The sequence below is a fragment of the Dendrobates tinctorius genome, unplaced genomic scaffold, assembly GCF_039654945.1.
Source record: "Dendrobates tinctorius isolate UK_male_01 unplaced genomic scaffold, ASM3965494v1 ptg000144l, whole genome shotgun sequence".
Taxonomy (NCBI): domain Eukaryota; kingdom Metazoa; phylum Chordata; class Amphibia; order Anura; family Dendrobatidae; genus Dendrobates; species Dendrobates tinctorius.
Window position 1 is genome coordinate 3,908,630 of NW_027361811.1, and position 18,944 is coordinate 3,927,573.

Sequence of the window (18,944 nt, forward strand, 5' to 3'; positions counted from 1 at the left end):
TGATTTTTTGGGTCCCACAAAAATACATGTGAACAACTCTATATGTAGACTGTAGTAGGTACAAGTGGAATCTGTCAAAACCACGGATAGAACTCATTCGAGAAAAAAACATCTAAATGAGCCCTAAGTTTTAGTTCAACGATATAATAAAGATTTCTGTATACATCCTGTGGTCTAAAAATACAATAGATGCTCTATGTTCACAGACATGAGCCTCAGAAAACAGAGCAAACGGTCCGTTGTTCTGTGCTGCTTTGTCTTTATTGCATAGGCTTTAGAAATGCTATCTGATTTGTACACACATAAAAGACACATGATATTTTTGTGAGGTGCAATTCTAATAAATACAAAAATTATATTACAAGTAATAATACTATTACTACTAATAAAATAATAATTAAACTCTTTGCATTCTAGAATCTCTAGAAAAGGACACCCCGGTATTAGAAAAGTATGGGACCCAAGCTTTAGCTTAACTGGATTTTGCATGAAACATTGATTGCAGATTTGTTAGGTATTAGACTTTGTATTTCCCAAATATGAAAATTTGCTCGGAAACCACCGATGTCGCCTTTGTTCAAATTGTGAACCTGATCTCCAGCATGCACACCACAAAATACACCATTCTCTCGACTTGTTTAAGCACAGAAAGGCGCATACCGAGTGTCTGTGGAGAAGGAATAAAGAGGTACACAGGATGGGTGGGACCATGTGAACTGAAGTTTGAATGAGCTAATCTGTTTTAAGTAAATACATTCCATTTTTATGCTCACTTGGAGGTGGAAAAGGGCTGTGGAAAATCTAAAATTACCTTATAATTACTCAAGTCTAACATGACTCATTCAGAAATAATGAATAGAAAATCAGTGCCCTTCAAAGTAACATCTCTGCCATAAGGCACAAATGAAAAAAGTTTAGAACCAGTCCTGCCAACAACTTGGAATATCATTGTCACTTTGACATACTGTCAGAGTATTAAATCATATTTTCATTTCTTCACTTTGAAAGGAAAAGATCAATATTTATTCACTCCAGATATTTAGGATTTTTCAAGTTGATCGCAATCATCAATGTTTGCTTAACTCATAGTAAAAAGTAGTCCACTAATAAAGCACAGCCGGCCACATCTGTAGCTTAGTCAGGAGCTATTGTAATAAGAATATGTGGCATAAATCTCCTCTTTTCATCATTACGACATTTTGGTTCCAAAATTCTGTACTGAGTAAGTTCTCAATCTTTCATCATATCAATTGGGCATTTATTTTTCTGATACAAAACCGTAAAAACTCTTATTTATGTTCTAAATCTTAGTCCCCAGCATCTGGCCACCTCCAGCCACCTCCAAAAAGAAAATGAAAGCTTAAAGGGAACCTGTCACCAGGTTAGGCGTATATAAGATGCGGCCACCGCCTTTCAAGGCTTATATACAGCATTCTATAATGCCGTATATCGGCCCCAACCCGTCCTGGAGGAACTGAAAAATAACTTATTACCTGTGGGTGGTCCGGTTCGAGGGGTGTCGCTTTTCTTGGTCCAGCGCCTCCCATCTTCTTGCGATGTCGTCCTCCTTCTTGGTTTGTGTGGATGACGTGTCCCTGCATCATCCACACAGTCTGCTCGGCATCGCGCTCCTGCGCAGGCATACTTATTTGCCCTGCAATGTACTGCAGTGCGCAGGCGCCGAGAAAGGTCAGAGAGGCTCAACGCCAGCGCACTGCAGGACTTTGCTCTGCCCTCAACAGGACAGATAAGTACGCCTGCGCAGGAGGGCAATGCTGGGGAAACGGTGTGGATGAAGCAGGGATGCATCATCCACATTAACCAAGCAAGAAAGCATCGCAAGAAGATTGGAGACGCCGGACCAAGAAGAATGACACCCCCCGGACCGGACCTCAGGTGAGTATAATAAAAGTTATTTTTCTTCTCTTGCAGGTCGGATCGGGGGCTTAGCTATAGCATTATAGAATGCTAGATATCAGCCCGGAATGGTGGTGGCCGTATCTCATATCAGTCTTAAGCCCCCGTTACACACTGCGATATCGCTAGCAATATCGCTGTAAAGTCACCGATTTTGTGATGTAGCAGCGATATTGCTAGCGATATCGCTACATGTGATACTTACCTCCGACCGGCTCCCCCGCTGATTATCGCTGATCGAGCGAGAAGGTCCTGGATCATTTCTCGTCGGGCGCTTCCTGCTGGGCTTCCTGTGTCGCCGACGAGCGACGCGTGGACGCGGGCAGGAGGACGTCAGGATCGCCGAGTCTGACAGGTAAGTAGCGACCCCCGACCCCAGCGATGTCGCTGGTGAGATCTGCCTGTGTGGCAGCTCACTAGCGACCACTTAGCGATGCACCAGCGATCCATATCGTTGTCGGGATCGCTCGTGCATCGCTAAGTGTAACGGTACCCTAAGCTTGTGACAGGTTCCCTTTAATGCATTCTGTCTTATTATCTATCTCCATCCATATGAGCACGTTTTATGTTTTAATTGTTGGTCTGTGCAGGTCAGTTGAATCAGACAAAAACCTGAGCTCTGCTAAATTTAAAAAAATATTATGAAAATTAATCAGTAAAGATTTCTGTAAAAAACAAACATTTCATTTATTAATTGTAAAAGGAGGCCCTTCTAATTTAAATTTCACATATGCTTGTGTTTTGTGATAGGATACTATAAACTTACTATAGGTCTTAAAGGGGTGGTCAAAAATACAAATTAATTTTTATTCTTAGTCCCTATCTAAAGTCATAATCTAAACTTTTTTCTAATCTAGTTGAATTAAATATTCCCTATCCTTCCCTAACCATACTAACTGCTTTTCTTCTTTTTTCCTACTTCTATTTTGATAACACTTTGTTTGAGTGTCCCAGTGCATGCTGCGATACTCAAAGCATTATCGGGGGGGAGAAGCTATGGTCAATGCCACAGCCTCTGCACCCCTGAAATGAAGAGTTATCAGTGAGCTGCGTTTCAGGGACTGGGCTAGTCATTTTTTTGATGCATATAGATGATTTTAATTTTTTTTGTTGGTGAAGAAAATATGAAAAAGAGCAACCTAATTTGTGAGCTTTAATATAAAAATGTTTACCAACACTTTGATCATGGAAAAATTTGGATTGAGTCCCTCACCTTGAGCGCAGTAATTTGGAGCAGCAAAATTTTCTCCACTCATTAATACAATAGAGTTGCTGGAAGTCCGGACAGTTGCGTCCCAAGTTGACATCGCTACTGGTGGCTCTTGACATGGAAAAAGAGCCCTGTTGTTAATAGGTGATCCGAAAGTGAAGACACAAGGCCTAAACAAAAAGAATATCATCACATCATTTCACAACAGCTACAGCATTCCAGGACTTTGCAAACAGCTATTTATTAACACTTTAACAATTCAAAAGATTTCCCATTGCCATATATATCTACAGTATGTACTAGTTTTACTAATCAAATCTGTTTTAGCTATTTCATGCATATCCAAAGTAGAGTGATTCCAAAATGGATCCAATTCAAAACTATATAACACAACAAGCACTTTTAGTACTATAGTTCTTTCAAAGACAAGTCCGGCCAAGTCCAGCAATACCTTTTCATGGCCTGTCCATTCCTCTTTTACTGAGAAATCAGAACTTGAATTGATATACAAATGACTATGATACAATTAAGTACAAAATAATAGCAGTCTAACATCACTAATGTTTTTAATTACTGGTTTTGGCATTAAAGATTATACAACAGGAGAAAAAAAATCATGACTAGGTGTAGGCAAGTAATGGGCAACCAACAGAGTCAACAGTCATGACATGCACGCTGCTAATAATTGGGTGTAATTGACTCATTTAATGAGTTCAACAGCAGTGCGGAGTTCAATTAGTGAGGCCGTTCAGTCTGTGAAGAAACGGGTGGGACTTAGGTGGCCCTTAATTAAAAGAAGGAGGGGAGCAAATATTGTACCTGCTGATTTTATCCCTTAATCAGTGAGTAAAATGGTTCTTTCCAAACATTATCCAGAAGGTGAAAGAACTTTGATCAAGAAGTTGATTGGAGAGGGGAAATCAAAGAAGTGCAGAAATAATTGGCTGTCCAGCTAAAAAGATTTCTATTGCTTAAAAATGGCAAACAAAACTTGAAACACGCATATATCATAGAATCACAAGAACGGCAAAGAGGCATCCAATCATCAGCTCCAGGGAGATCAAAGAAGATCTTCAGTAACCTGTGAGTTCTGCAAGCATGAAAACATGCAAACATGAAGCCAAACTATTTGCTGAAAAAGTACCATTGCTGATAAAAAGACGTGTTGAAAAGGTTACAGTTTGCCAAAAACATGTTTGTGAGATGACCTATAAGCACTGATTTCAAGCCACAGTACACTGTGAAGACTGTAAACCATATAGCATAATGGTTTGGGCATGTTTCTCATACTATATCACATACCAGGCACCATGGACCAGTTTGAATATATCAAAATACTGGAAGAGGTCATGTTGCATTACGCTGAAGAACAAATACCGTTGAGATGGGAATTTCAGCAGGAAATGTCCTCAAAAACATCAACAAGTGGGCAACATCCTGGTTCCACACCAATAATATTAATGACTTGAAGTGGCCAGCCCAATTCCCAGACCTCAATCCGATTACCAATTTGTGTAATGACGTAAAAAATACTGTCTTTGACACAAAACCTAAGAATTGAAAAGAACTGTGGAATGTAATCCAGTCAGTTTGGGCTGAAATATAGCTGTGCAGGTGTCAGATGTTGGTTGACTCCATGCCACGTAGATGTAAAGCAGTTATCAGAAATAAAAGGTTAAAAAACTATGTATTAGTTCAGTGAATAACAGATAAGCTAAGTCTGGAAACAAACTTTAGTTTATACTGTAGATATTCCTGTTTGTAAGTGAAAATGTAGAATCTGCTATTTTTTGAACAGCCTATTATTCCTTTTTATTAATTTTCAGTTTAAAAATTAATATTTTGTTCATGTTTTCATTGGGCATTGTATGTGCAGCTCCCAGTGCCTTTGTGTATATGGAAATAAATGATATTATGAGGACTGAGCTTTTTCTCCGTTGTTTTAAACACACTGCTATTATTTTGCACACATCTGTAAATTTGAAGTGTCTGTCACTCCAGCTCTATTCCCTGCCCAGCGCTGCCTCCTACTGCTTGACTGACGAAATCTTTATCTGAAGTCACACAGTATTGAGGTTGTCAGTCAAGTAGGTAGGGGGCAGCCCTGGGTGAGGTTTACAGCTCTACAAACCGTTCTTCTGTCTCATTTACAAATCAATTCAAACAATGATTTCTCAGTAACTTAGGAATGGACTGGCTGTCACACTGGGTGAAGGGTAAGTAAGTGCACAACAATGGGAAGAGGGAAGGGTGAGCCCAAACACTAGGGAAGAGAGGAGTGGAGACCCCTAGGCGGATCTAAAATCACCATGTCTGCCCTAAACGTCTCTATATAGGACCTGCTCCTATCACGGAGCAGGAACCTAATTCCTGCCTGTGGTGATAGGCCCTACATAGAGAGGGAATGCAGTATGCACTAGTCAGTCCCCCACTAAAACTAAAGACAGAGAGGAAACTTCACGCGAAACGCGCATTGGGGAGCTGCACTGTCTGATCATGTCATATTCTGTTAGGCGTCGGGTTCCTGCAGCGGTTCAACAGGAATCCAGAGCCTCACATTCTGCGGTCTCCCATTGTCTTTCGCCCTGAGAGGACATTGCTCAGCAATCCCGGCTTCCCAGACGCTCTGCCCAGACCTGCTCTGTGGGGCTGGCTATTGCTGCCACCTTTGGGTCAGCAATGGCAATGCAGGCTGCTCAGCAGCAAATCGCTCCAGAGGCTAAGTTCCTCCGTCATTCTACTGAGCATGCTCACGAGACGATCTCCCATTGGAGATCGGTAGTCACATGCCCAGGTCCTTCTCGTGATCTGATTGGTCCATCTCAGGGATCTGGAAGCTTCCGGCTATAAAAGGTTCGCATGGCCGCTCGGCCATGCGCTAGTATAGTCTCTAGTTGCTAACTGTGTGAATGATGATGGATGCATGAACCTGCGAATGACTCATTAAGATCCCCTCCCTCTGATATTACGAGTGTGTATAGGGACTTAGCTACAGAGTCAGCGCCAGCCGGTGGCAAGCTACAAGCCACTACAGCATCCTCCACAGTGCTAGCGTCCGACAGTGCGCCTGCTTCCGGGCATTGTCGACTAGTGGCAATGTCTCGCCGCTCTGCAGTCTGCAGCTCCTTTTGGCGTCCGCAGTTGCGACGCCGCACGCACGGTAGGTCTAGACGGACACTGACCCTCTGCCTAGGGCCCAGCTCCTGTGACCATATACTGTGCGTGAATTTCCCTGAGACCTGTGATGCTAACAGGCTCAGCCTTTGTGTTTTGCACTTGGGCATCTCTGTGAGTAAACAGAGATCGCATAGCGCACCTGGGTGACGTTCAACCCGCGTGCGTTATACCGCCATATTGTACGTCCGCCTTTAGCTAGCAGCAGTGTTAACACCTTCTGCACGGTGGATCCCGGGCGGCGAACGCACTTTACGCTATTTTATATTTAGTGCGTTCCGCCGTCCCTAACATATTCCCTGCGCTTTCTTAAGCACACATCATTTTTTTGATCTCTTTGTTGATTTCACTGACTATTATTCCACTTGTTGCTATACTTTAGGCGAGTGCCTTCTTGAGACATGTGCAAATGGTGTTTCTTTTAATAATATTGTAGTCATTATGACACATTATATATACCAGCACTTTGCACTTTATTGATTCTTTTGAAAGCATACATCTTTATTTACATGTACAACTAGAAATCCCCACAGTTGTGATTTGCATAAGTAATTTAAGTCTTGCATATATACTGGCTTCTATATATTTGATCTCTTTGCTACTTTCACTGCCTGCTAATCCACTTGCTGCTATATTGGATACATTTACTCCTTTGAGACATATGTAATCTTTTCAATATTGTTGTAGTCTTTATGAAACATTAGATACACCAGCACAATGCACTTGATCTAATTAATCCTTTTGAGGTACATCTTCATTTGCATGTCTAAGATCTCCTACAGTTGTAATCTGTATACTGTAATTAGAGTTTTGCATTGCACATATACTGGCTTTTATATATTGAGTAATAAGTGCTTCAATATACTGCTTCTATGTAACTTGCTACCCAAATTTAGTTAGCCTAAATTCATGTGCTCTATCTGCAGTTGAACCTTTTTGCAAGGGCTTTGTATTTGAGATTACTTTTTTTGGCAGTGATATGGCAATTAGAGTTTATGGATAGGCTCTATAACAGGGGTGGGGAATCTTTTTTCTGCCAAGGGCCATTTGGATATTTATACCATCCTTCGGGGGCCGTACAAACTCCGCCCACAAAGTACATCCTGACTCTGGCACTGGTTTCATGACTTAGTGTTTCATTGCATGCCCTTCGGTGATCAGTAGTGAACACTGCGTGTGTGCTAACAGAGGAAGAAGAAATTAATGAGATTGTGGCAATCAAAATACAGCTCCCTGCCCAAGAATGCTCGGGGCCTGAGAATCTGCTCGGGGGCCTGATAAAAGGTCATCGAGGGCCGTAAATAGCCCTGGGGCCTGAGGTTCCCCACCCCTGCTCTATAAGATGGCACTAGTCCAGTCAGACTTCGGTATATTACCTTATTAGACAGTAGTCTGTTGTATTTGTAACTCAATTTTTAATAGAATTCTATTTTAGATTTCTGTCAATGAAGAGGATTTAATTTTACTTTTTTGGCTAAATGCTTCCTTGTTCTGTTGGGATTTATTGCTAATTTGGGACGTGCCTTTCTCTAAGCCATTTGTATGTAGGTTTCCTTAAAGATGGCGAGGGTAGACGGATGATGAGAGGAAACGCTTTGCTTAAGAAGACAACCAAGATTTCACACCAGCAATCCTCCAAGGGTCCTCAAGGAAGACACAACCTGAGTGCTAGAGCTTTCAACAAGACTGAGGTAAACCAACACCCGCACCATGCTGCAGCAATTACCATATTTTTCATACTATTAGGCTAGTTTCACACTAGCGTTCTCGGGTGCAGCGCAGGGCTGCCGCTTAGCTCTGCCCGCGGCTGCACCCCCTCTGGTCAGCTCCTCCTAGGATCGCATGACGCTGTATGCGATCAGCGTACCATATATTTAGCGTATGCACGGTGTTGCATTTTTGTGCGAAGGGCGCAGCACCAGCAAAATCAGACCAGCGCACGACTAGAGCATGGTCAGCGTACCATACAGCCCCTGCACCACCGAGTATCTTCAAAACTGCTGCACATCAGCCTGGGATGGATGTGTGGGGGCTTTCACAAAATGGCGGAGCCCCTGCACCACCAGCCTGGGATGAGTCAGATCATCGCCAGACCACCGAACACCTCCGATGACCCCACACCACCAGTGATCCCGATCACACCCTACCCCCCGGTAAGTTGAATAATTCGGACTGTAAGACGAACCTTCATTTGACGAATTAACTTTTTCCCTATTTTTCTTTTGAAAATTTGAGGTGCGTCTTATGGTCCGGTGCGCCTTATAGTCCGAAAAATTAGGTAACTGTATTTAAACCTTCAGCACAGGTGTGAGATTAGCAGCAGAAGGTGGAGGTAACTATTGGGTCCTAGAGGGAGGATATCGCACCACAACAGAAACACAAAAATCAAGAAGGTGCTTGAACTAAAAGCACAGACCTTCTACATCTGGATCAGGGATGACTGTCTGTCACACCTGACACACCCGTGACACTTGCCATGGAAAGCTATTGCTGTTTGAAAGAGCTACATGTAGATATAAATTACTTTGGGTGGATGGGGGTGAAATCCTGCTAACACATTCCCTTTAAGAATTGTAGCTTTAGCAGTCGTCGTCTATAACCAATATATTTAGATATCACTGCAGGATCAGGTCCACATTTGGTATAAGCCATTCATCATAGGAGCTTTGTTGGTCATTTGAGCTTGTGTTTCCCAGATATGATAATTTCCTTGGAAACTACAAGCTGTTTTGGCACACAATTTGTTCATGCTGTGAGACGGGATTCTAGTAGAAAATCTTGTTGCAGTAAAACTTGATTTGCTGTTTTGTCTCTCTCTCAAAGTAACATCTGGCCATGGCATTTATTAGGGAAACTTCATGGCACTATCAAGGCTTTGTTCGTTACCATACTGACACAGTTTACCATATGGACACTTCATTCAACTATTGTAACTTCCAACAGGGAATTATTAGGGCACTGATCTCACTTGTTTACTTTATATATTCACTTCATAATACTAGCAGGGCACTATATGGTACCTTATTTATTCATAGCTTTGGCCAATATTTTCTCGACTGTTGTTGTGGGAACAAAGTATGAAAATTTTGAAGCACCACACTAGGTATGCCTTATACTGCTACTGCTCTAACTCAGAAATTTTAGTAACATGTACCACATCATTGTAAGTACACCAGGTAAGCATGTGGGCATCATTATACACTAGCCAGGAATGGACGAATTACTTAGGAACTATTCAGAGCACTCTGGGAACCACTTTTAAGTTTCCCTAGTAAACATATAAGAACTATCATAAGCATTCATGAAAAGTAATGCTAAAAGGTAGATACCAGCAGCAAAGCTTAGGTTTATTAGCTAGGTGGCTTCCATTAAAGTTTTTTACTTTTATATATACACAATCTAAAAAAGAACAAATAAAATCCACTTTTTTTTGTCCCTTGGGTATAAAAATGGGAATAATGGGAATTTGGCAACCAACAACGACTTTTTTTGTGAGTAGCCAACTGAAAAGTCAACTTTTATTGGCCAAAGTAATTTTTACATTTTTGTTTAATCCCTTAGCAGCCGCGGATACGCATTAAAATGGCGGCTGCTAAGGGTACTTAATCCTTCACGTTTTAAATCAATAATCGGGAATAAGGCTGTAGCGCCCCCCAGTTTCGGAAAATCTCCAGGGTCTCAGTTACAGGGGGTAGCTGAGACCCCAGAGAACATGATCAGCTCCAGATTCTCCTGTCTTTAATCAAGTGATCGCTCTTATTCAGTGAATAATGGCGATCACAAGAAAAAAAATTGTGCCTTTTGTTAAAATCATTTTTCTCTCCTGACATGAAATGCATATCAGAGGAGAGAGTAATGATGGCCCCCGAGATTCCTGGTACATCTACCACCTCTGGAGCCTCCTGATCCGTCCCTTAGCCCGGCGTCATCTTCCTTGAAAAAAAAAAATGGCAGTGCGTCCACTTAGATCTGCTAGCTTGTACCACAACAATAGAAATTTTTTCCCGTCGGTTCCTTTTGAGCACTGTGACAAAGTCACAGTGATCAAAAAAAAAAATTGCAAATTAAATCCCCTTTTGTCACACCCTTAGTGAGATAAAAATTCTAAAAAAAATTTTTCTCATTCTTTGCAGTTGGGGTTAGGGTTGTATTATGGTTTGGGTTAGAAATGTTTTGTTTTCAAAGGTAAAAAAAATAACGATATGACGGCTAGTGTTGAACGCAAGTGCTCGCTATTCGAGTTTGCATCAGGGGCTCGGTTATGCACCAAGCATCGCGGATCCCCACATATTTTCTTCGTGGGACTTGAGTATGTCAGTCAAGCACCCATGACATTCGGTACATACCCGAGCACCCGATGCAAACTGGAGTAGCGAGCACTTGCGCAACACTAATGACAACATTAACGACAATATGACGACCTAATGTTATCAAATTCTGTGTCTTATCTGTGAGTTCAAAATGCTCACTATACCACTGGTTAAAATCCTTGGGGGCTGTGGTTTCCAAACTGGGGTAACTTGTGGGGGGGGGGGGGGTTGGGGGCTGTCTATTGCTTTGGGGTCTGCTCTGGGGCAGTTTAGATTTTCCCTTTCTTTATTTAGGCTTATTTAGTTCTCCGGCCGTGACGAGGCGTCTAGGACCACCGTAGGCACGCTCCACGGCTACTGCTAGTTGTTGTGGATAGGATCAGGGGTCTGCAATCCGCTAGTTACCAACCTCTCCGGTTTTCTGGGCTTAGCTTGCTTTTTGTTTTTTCCTCCTCGGTGACTCATTCATAACAGAGATCCATTCCAGAGTTAAAACCTCATAGTGACACTGGCCAGAATTGTAAAATTTGGCTTGGTCATTAAGGTCAAAATTGGCTATATCATTAAGGTGTTAAACCTATGAAAGTCAAAAATCAAAGAACATGCTAATGCGCAGTACATTGTGATCTTCGTATGCACCATTCATTAGAGTTGAGCAAAACGGGTCGAACAATTTCAAAAGTCGCCGACTTTTGGCAAAGTCCGGTTTCATGAAACGAAACCCGACCCTAGGATGAGGTCGGCCACGAGGTCGGCGACTTACGTGCCAAAGTCGCGTTTCAAAAGTTTGTTTAGCGCTCTTTTTCAGCCAATCAGGATCCACGGACACTGTGGGCAACGTGATGACATAGGCAGGGATCGCCATCTTTCAGAAGGGCATGCAAGTGATTGGCTTGCTTTGGTGGGCGTCACAGGGGTTATAAAAGGGCGTGCACGCCGACCGCCATCTTACTTCTGCCGATCTTAGCATAGGGAGAGGTTGCTGATTCTGTAGGGAGAGCGTTAGGCAGGGAAGAAGACAAAAAAACTGCTTCTGCTGCTAGCGATTTTGCCTGTGCAACACACCAGTCACTGTGTGTGCAGTGCAAGGGGAGGCTATATTGTGGTGGATCAGCGGTGTTGGTTGTTAGGCTGCCTTCTAAGGCTTCCTGACAGCTGCATTGCTGTTTCCCCACTGCTCTGCAAACTGCTTTTTTAAAAGCAATCCCAATTTTTTTTTTGTCCTGCTAAGGTACTGAGCGTGCATTTATTCACACCATACAGCGGTGTACGCTCCTCACACAGTACCGTGTAACGGCTGTTATCACAGCCACAGTGAAGCTGTGTGTCACTGTGGAAGGATAAGTGGAGGACTTGTTCCGTTCTTACAGACCTACACTCTAGGGAGATTCCTATTCTGCCCAATTCTACAATTCACTTTTTTCACACCTGTGCCATCGAGCCTGTGACATAGCGCTCTGATATTCATTGGGCCTCACACAATCCAAAAGTGTCCAGTGTCCACAAGTGTCTGCAGAAATTTAAAATCTCCCTTATCCTGTAGTCACTTTTTTCACACCTGTGCCATCGAGCCTGTGACATAGCGCTGTGATATTCAGTGGGCCTCACACAATCCAAGTGTCCAGTGTCCACAAGTGTCTGCAGAAAATCTAAATCTCCCCTGTCCTATAGACACCTTGTACCTTGTTTTACATTACTATATAGTTTGTAGGATTTTGTCTACATTTCTACCAAAAATGAGGAAGGCTGGTGGAAGAGGCCGTGGAATTGGGCGGGGGTTGGCAGCTGGTAATGATGGTGTTGGTGGTGGATCTGATGGTAGTGGCAAAAGCAAAATAGGACCGAATGCAGGAGGTGTTGAGCCTGCGTCATCGTTTGGCTCCATAAGGCTTCGAAGGCTTAGTTTTCTAGGAGTTGGCAAACCGCTTTTAACGCCAGAGCATCAGGAAAAAGTTTTGTCTTACATTGCTGACTCAGCCTCCAGCTCTATCACCTCCTCTTCTGAAGTTGTAAAAAGTAAAAGCACCGAGTCGTCATTGGAGGCTCATGTTCATGAACCACACCTTTCCTTGTGTCCTTCACCCCAACCAAGATTGAAGGATGACGCAGGCCATACTACGGATTACTCCATGGAGCTGTTTTCACATACCATGCCTGGATTATCAAGTGAAATGGTGAATTACCCAGGCCAAGATGAATCTGACATGGAGTGCACTGATGCACAGCCGCTGATAGATGATTCTGCTGGTACATTCACTCAGAGCACTACATTGTCCTCGCAGTGTACAGAGCCAGATTCTGACCCTGATGAGACTCAGGTGCCCCTTCCCGCACACTATACCACCATACACGGTGACACAGAGGAAGGTGCACATGACATTGAAGAGGAGGTGATGGATGACCCAGTTGTTGACCCAGATTGGCATCCATTGGGGGAAGAGGGTGCTGCTTCCAATAGCTCAGATGAGGAGCATCCACAGCAGACATCAACATCGCAACAGCTGTTATCTGGCAGGCCCGGAGCACTCCAAAGACAGGTTCCAAAAATCAAAAGAGTTGCTGAACAGCTTGTCCAGAGGGTCAAAACATCACAGCGTGCTAGGCCGCAAAATGTCTGCCAAAGTAGGAAGAGTGCAGTGTGGCACTTTTTTGAACAAAATCCTCATGATCAGGTCAAGGTTATCTGTAAGAAGTGCGCAAAGACCTTTAGCCGAGGGAAAAATCTGAAAAATTTGAATACCAGTTGCATGCTTAGACATTTAACCAGCATGCACTTGCAAGCGTGGACACAATACCAAACCTCAAGTGCCACATGTGCAACTGATCACAAAGAAGGTAGTCAGCAACGCTACATTGTTTCCCCCACTGTAAGCCCACCGGTTAGCACAGCAGCAAATGTTGAGGTGTCGTTGCAAGGCCACAGCAGTCAGGGAATCCCACTGTTATATCAACGAAATACTGAATCTAGGCCATCAGAAAGAACACCAACTCCATCACCATCATCAACCCTCACTCAGTCCGCCCTGTCCACCGCTACTTCCACCATATGCAGCTCTCAAGTCCAGCTCACCTTCCCAGACACTATGAGTAGGTCAAGAAAGTACTCAGTCTCTCATCCGCGTACACTGGGTTTGAACGCCCACATTGCCAAACAAATCTCGTTTGAGATGATGCCCTATCGGTTGGTGGAAAGCGCAGCTTTCCGCGAACTCATGGCCTATGCAGTACCACGCTATGACCTACCCAGTCGCCACTTCTCTCGCAAAGCCATCCCAGCCCTCCACCATCATGTGAAAGACCGCATTGTCCATGCACTCAAGCAGTCAGTGAGTGGAAAGGTGCACCTCAAAACTGATGCATGGTCCAGTCGGCATGGCCAGGGCCGTTACGTGTCCATCACTGCGCACTGGGTTAATGTGGTGGATGCAGGGTCCACAGGGGACAGCGGTGGTGGGACAGTGCTGCCTAGCCCACGGTATAGGAAACAGTTGGCTGTAGGCGTTCCACCCTCCTCCTCCTCCTCCTCCTCAAGCGAAAGCTCGTCCACAGAGCGCAGTCGTACGAGCACTCCATCTGCAGCTGCCACTGTTGCACACGAGGTGTCCCCCTATCGAGCAGCTAGTGGAAAGCGTCAGCAGGCTGTGTTGCAGATGATGTGTTTGGGCGACAGACACGCCGCCGAGGTGCTGGCCGAGTACTTGAAGCGACAAACTGAGTCATGGCTGGGCAGTGTACATCTTGAGGCAAGCAAGGTAGTTAGTGATAACGGCCGTAATTTTGTGGCAGCCATAGCCCTTTCAAAACTCAGCCACATACCTTGCTTGGCTCACACCTTGAACCTGGTGGTGCAGTGCTTCCTCAAAAATTATCCGGAGTTAACAGCCCTGCTCCAGAAGGTGCGAAGACTGTGCGCGCACATCCGCCAGTCGCCTGTACACTCCGTTCGTATGCAGAAGCTGCAGCGATTGCTCCACCTTCTCAACCACCGCCTCATTATCGACATTGCAACAAGGTGGAACTCCACCCTGCACATGGTGGAGCGGCTGTGCGAGCAGAGGCAGGCCATAATGCATTTGTGGGAGGATACACGGCCAGGCACTTTGAGAGCAGACATGGAGTTGACAGGTGTGCAGTGGTCGAAGCTGAAAGACCTCTGGAAAGTCCTTCAGTGTTTTGAGGAATGCACACGGCTGGTAAGAGCAGACAACGCCATCCTAAGCATGAGCATCCCACTTATGCGTATCCCACTTATGCGTCTGCTCATGCAAACTTTGACGCACCTTAAGGAGCAGGCGTCTGCAGCCAATGTTGACGAGGAGGAAGAGGTGGAGGGAATCCTTGATGACATTCAGCCATTGTCCGCTCAGGGACCTCTCCTGGACGAGTTGGAGGAAGAAGAGGAGGATGATGATGGGGATGATTACTTAGGGGAGGAGGATGCATCTCGTGGGGCAAGTGAAAATGTTGGCGTGGCAAGGTCTGGTACAGGGTTTGTGCGTGACTGGAGGGATGTGGATTTGCCAGAAAGTGCTCCTCCAACCAGCACTCGCAGTGCATCATTGACACCGGGAACATTGGCCCACATGTCAGATTATGCCTTGCGGATCCTAAAAAGGGACCCCCGCATTGCCAAAATGATGAACGATGACGACTACTGGTTGGCCAGCATCCTGGATCCACGCTATAAAGGCAAATTACAAAACATCATGCCACAGGAGAACCTTGACCTAATATTGGCTAATAAACAAGCAACTCTGGTAAATCGGTTGCTTGAGGCATTCCCAGTACACAGCAGCGGTGATGGTTCTCACACGAGCCGTAAGGGCCGGGGGCAGCTTGGCAGAGGTGTTCATGGTGCACACAGCAGAAGTGGCGTTGGAGACAGGGGTTTCATGACAATGTTGTGGACTGATTTTTCAAGTACCGCTCACACAACTGGTAATACAGCATCGATGGAAAGTGACAGGAGACAGCAGTTGTCAACTATGGTTAAAAACTACTTTTCCTCCCATATCGATGTTCTCCCACACAGGTCATTCCCCTTTGACTATTGGGCTGCTAAACTGGACACCTGGCCTGAATTGGCACAATATGCCTTACAGGAGCTCGCTTGCCCAGCTGCAAGTGTGCTATCGGAAAGAGTCTTCAGTGCAGCTGGATCAATCCTGACAGAAAAAAGGACCCGTCTGTCAACCCAAAATGTGGATGATCTAACCTTCATTAAAATGAACCATGCATGGGTTTCCAAGGATTTTGTCCCACCTTCCCCTGATGACACATAAGGTGACAGAAAAATGGCTTGCTTTGGTCCACCTCTTCCTGGGACGTGACCTATTTCGCCTTTTGCATCAGCTGAATGTCCAACATCAACATATGCCACTTTCTAAAACTCCCTAACTGTGCTGCCTCCCCCCCCATGGCCGGGGTCACCACCTAGCGCACGACACCGTGCGAGTGCCGTTGCCCTGGACAGGTGGGTAGGCCGACTCTTGGGCGCGGGCACTGGCACAGGGTCCCTCATAGTGCAATCAAGTGTCTCTGACGGTGGTGGTGCACACCCGCCGTCAGACACACCGCCGTACTATGAGGGGCCCAGTGCCAGTACCGACGCCCACGAGTGGGCCCCCCTTGCTTGGGCAGGGCCCCAGCATTTGCAATCTTTACCTCTCCCTGCTCCTCCGCTGTGTAGTCTGGGCCGTCAAATCCATACTGTGTCTGAGCCTGCCTCCTGATGTATAGACATATCTTTTGAATGTGTACGCTATCCATACATGTTATCCGGGGATACGGTACCCTTTCTCACCTTTGTGCAATCACGTGCAAGCCATACTGGGCCTAACACCGTCTGAGCCTGCCTCCTGATGTATAGACATATCTTTTGAATGTGTACGCTATCCATATATGTTATCCGGGGATACGGTACCCTTTCTCACCTTTGTGCAATCACTTGCAAGCCATACTGGGCCTTACACCATCTGAGCCTGCCTCCTGATGTATAGACATATCTTTTGAATGTGTACGCTATCCATACATGTTATCCGGGGATACGGTACCCTTTCTCACCTTTCTGCAATCACTTGCAAGCCATACTGGGCCTTACACCGTCTGAGCCTGCCTCCTTATGTATAGACATATCTTTTGAATGTGTACGCTATCCATACATGTTATCCGGGGATACTGTACCCTTTCTCACCTTTGTGCAATCACTTGCAAGCCATACTGGGCCTTACACCGTCTGAGCCTGCCTCCTGATGTATAGACATATCTTTTAAATGAGTACGCTATCCATACATGTTATCCGGGGATACGGTACCCTTTCTCACCTTTGTGCAATCACGTGCAAGCCATACTGGGCCTTACACCATCTGAGCCTGCCTCCTGATGTATAGACATATCTTTTGAATGTGTACGCTATCCATACATGTTATCCGGGGATACGGTACCCTTTCTCACCTTTGTGCAATCACTTGCAAGCCATACTGGGCCTTACACCGTCTGAGCCTGCCTCCTGATGTATAGACATATCTTTTGAATGTGTACGCTATCCATACATGTTATCTGGGGATACGGTACCCTTTCTCACCTTTGTGCAATCATGTGCAAGCCATACTGGGCCTAACACCGTCTGAGCCTGCCTCCTGATGTATAGACATATCTTTTGAATGTGTACGCTATCCATACATGTTATCCGGGGATACGGTACCCTTTCTGACCTTTGTGCAATCACGTGTAACCCATACTGGGCGTGAGAACGGCTGGCGAGCTGTTAAGCAAGCTACAGCACCTGTGGTTTGCACACGTAAGTTTTTCATTTTTTTCAGGAATGACGGTTAGGCCTAATTCCGGAACTGCGGTTGACCTGCACTTACTGGGAAATCATCGTTCGCGAGTAATAATTGTAATCAGTGATCCCCATCACTAACGTTGTTCAGCGGGTTATCTGCACCTGTAAGCGACAAACGCTGGCCTTTTCAGTGTAGCGCACATGCAGCCACGGACATGTAAGGGCATGACACACCAGTTATTGGCCAATCTCATGTGCCAGAGCCTCACGTGTCCCTCTAGTAAGCCGGACTCGGACCGCGGGGCATGACGGAGTCTCGTTCGTTAACGGAATTAAGCTTGCAATGTGTGCATCTGTTCTGTAGCTGGCATGGTTGAGGTTGCCCGTGTTGAGCCAAATTACGCCGTAGGCTCCACTCCTGGTGGTGCCCTTCTGGACATTCCTTTAAGGTTCAGCTTTGCAACCATACTGCCCACGTAAAACAAACACTTTGCCTTCATGAACGCTGTTTGGAGGGTTATGACTCGTGGGAATAACGCCGCCCAATCAGTTAACCTGCTAGAGAGATCCTTCGTTGCTCCCAAGCATGACATCACACTCCCTAGGAGGAAGGTAATGCCACTGTGGCGACCGTACTCCTGGGGGCGACACAAGTGCACTGATGCCCAGCCACTGCTCGATGAATCTGCTGGTACATTGACCCAGACCACTACATTCCCCTCGCACGCTACCCGGCCTGAATCTGACCCTGATGAAACTCAGGTTAACCTTCCCATATACAGTTCCATCTTACACGGTGACAAAGAGGAAGCTGCAGATGAAAGTGCAGGTTCGGCCCACCCGCCATCAGACACACCACCGTACTATCAGGGGCCCTGTGCCAGTGCCGTCGCCAACGAGTGGGCCCCCCCTGCTTGCTCAGGATCACAGCACTTGCAAGGTTGAAATACTGTGCAGTGAGATGGAAGATGGGGACGACGAGGAGTCCAGACTAGTACAGGGATTCCCTAGCGAGGAGACTTATTTCATTGTTTTCAATGTTGGGACAGCAATTTTTGGGGAGCACTATACTCTGGAGAATGATAGATGGGGCCCACCATACACTGGAACATTCCAAAGGTGGACATCAGACACTGGAGCAGCATTTACAGGGCCCATTATACACTAGAGCATTAGAAATGGGGCCCATTATGTTTGGAGCATTATTTGGGCCCATAAGACAGTGGAGCTTCATCCATGGGGACCAACATATACTGTAGCATTATGTGGAGCTCATCATATACGGTTTCAAACATTATATGGGACCAATGATTCTGTATGGAGAAATAGATGGGCCTCGTCATGAGATGTAAAAAGTGAAGTATTTTTCATTGTACTATACCGCTATTTCTCTGCCGTATCGGAGCATGATGAGTTGTGGTATGTGTTAAAGGGGCGCTCTTTCGCCCAGGGCACATGAAAACCTGGAGCCAGCCCTACCCCCCCACAACTTTAGCCAAATAACCCCCATTTTTCAGTGCATAACTTGTATTATGAAGTTAATTAAGGT

At 45.3% G+C, this 18,944-nt stretch overlaps 1 protein-coding gene across 17 annotated transcripts in view; it reads right to left on the reverse strand.

Annotated features, from left to right (window-relative positions):
• Nucleotides 1-18,944, reverse strand: part of AOPEP (aminopeptidase O (putative)) — a 767,795-nt gene that overhangs the window by 662,692 nt on the left and 86,159 nt on the right. For all 17 annotated transcript variants that reach the window (XR_012220365.1, XR_012220366.1, XM_073545970.1 and 14 more), the window contains one exon: nt 3,131-3,297. Coding sequence is in view for 15 of the 17 variants with exons in the window: in XM_073545970.1 (XP_073402071.1) it covers nt 3,131-3,297 (167 nt within the window). In the remaining 2 variants the exon portion in view is untranslated. The remainder of the gene's footprint in view (nt 1-3,130; nt 3,298-18,944) is intronic.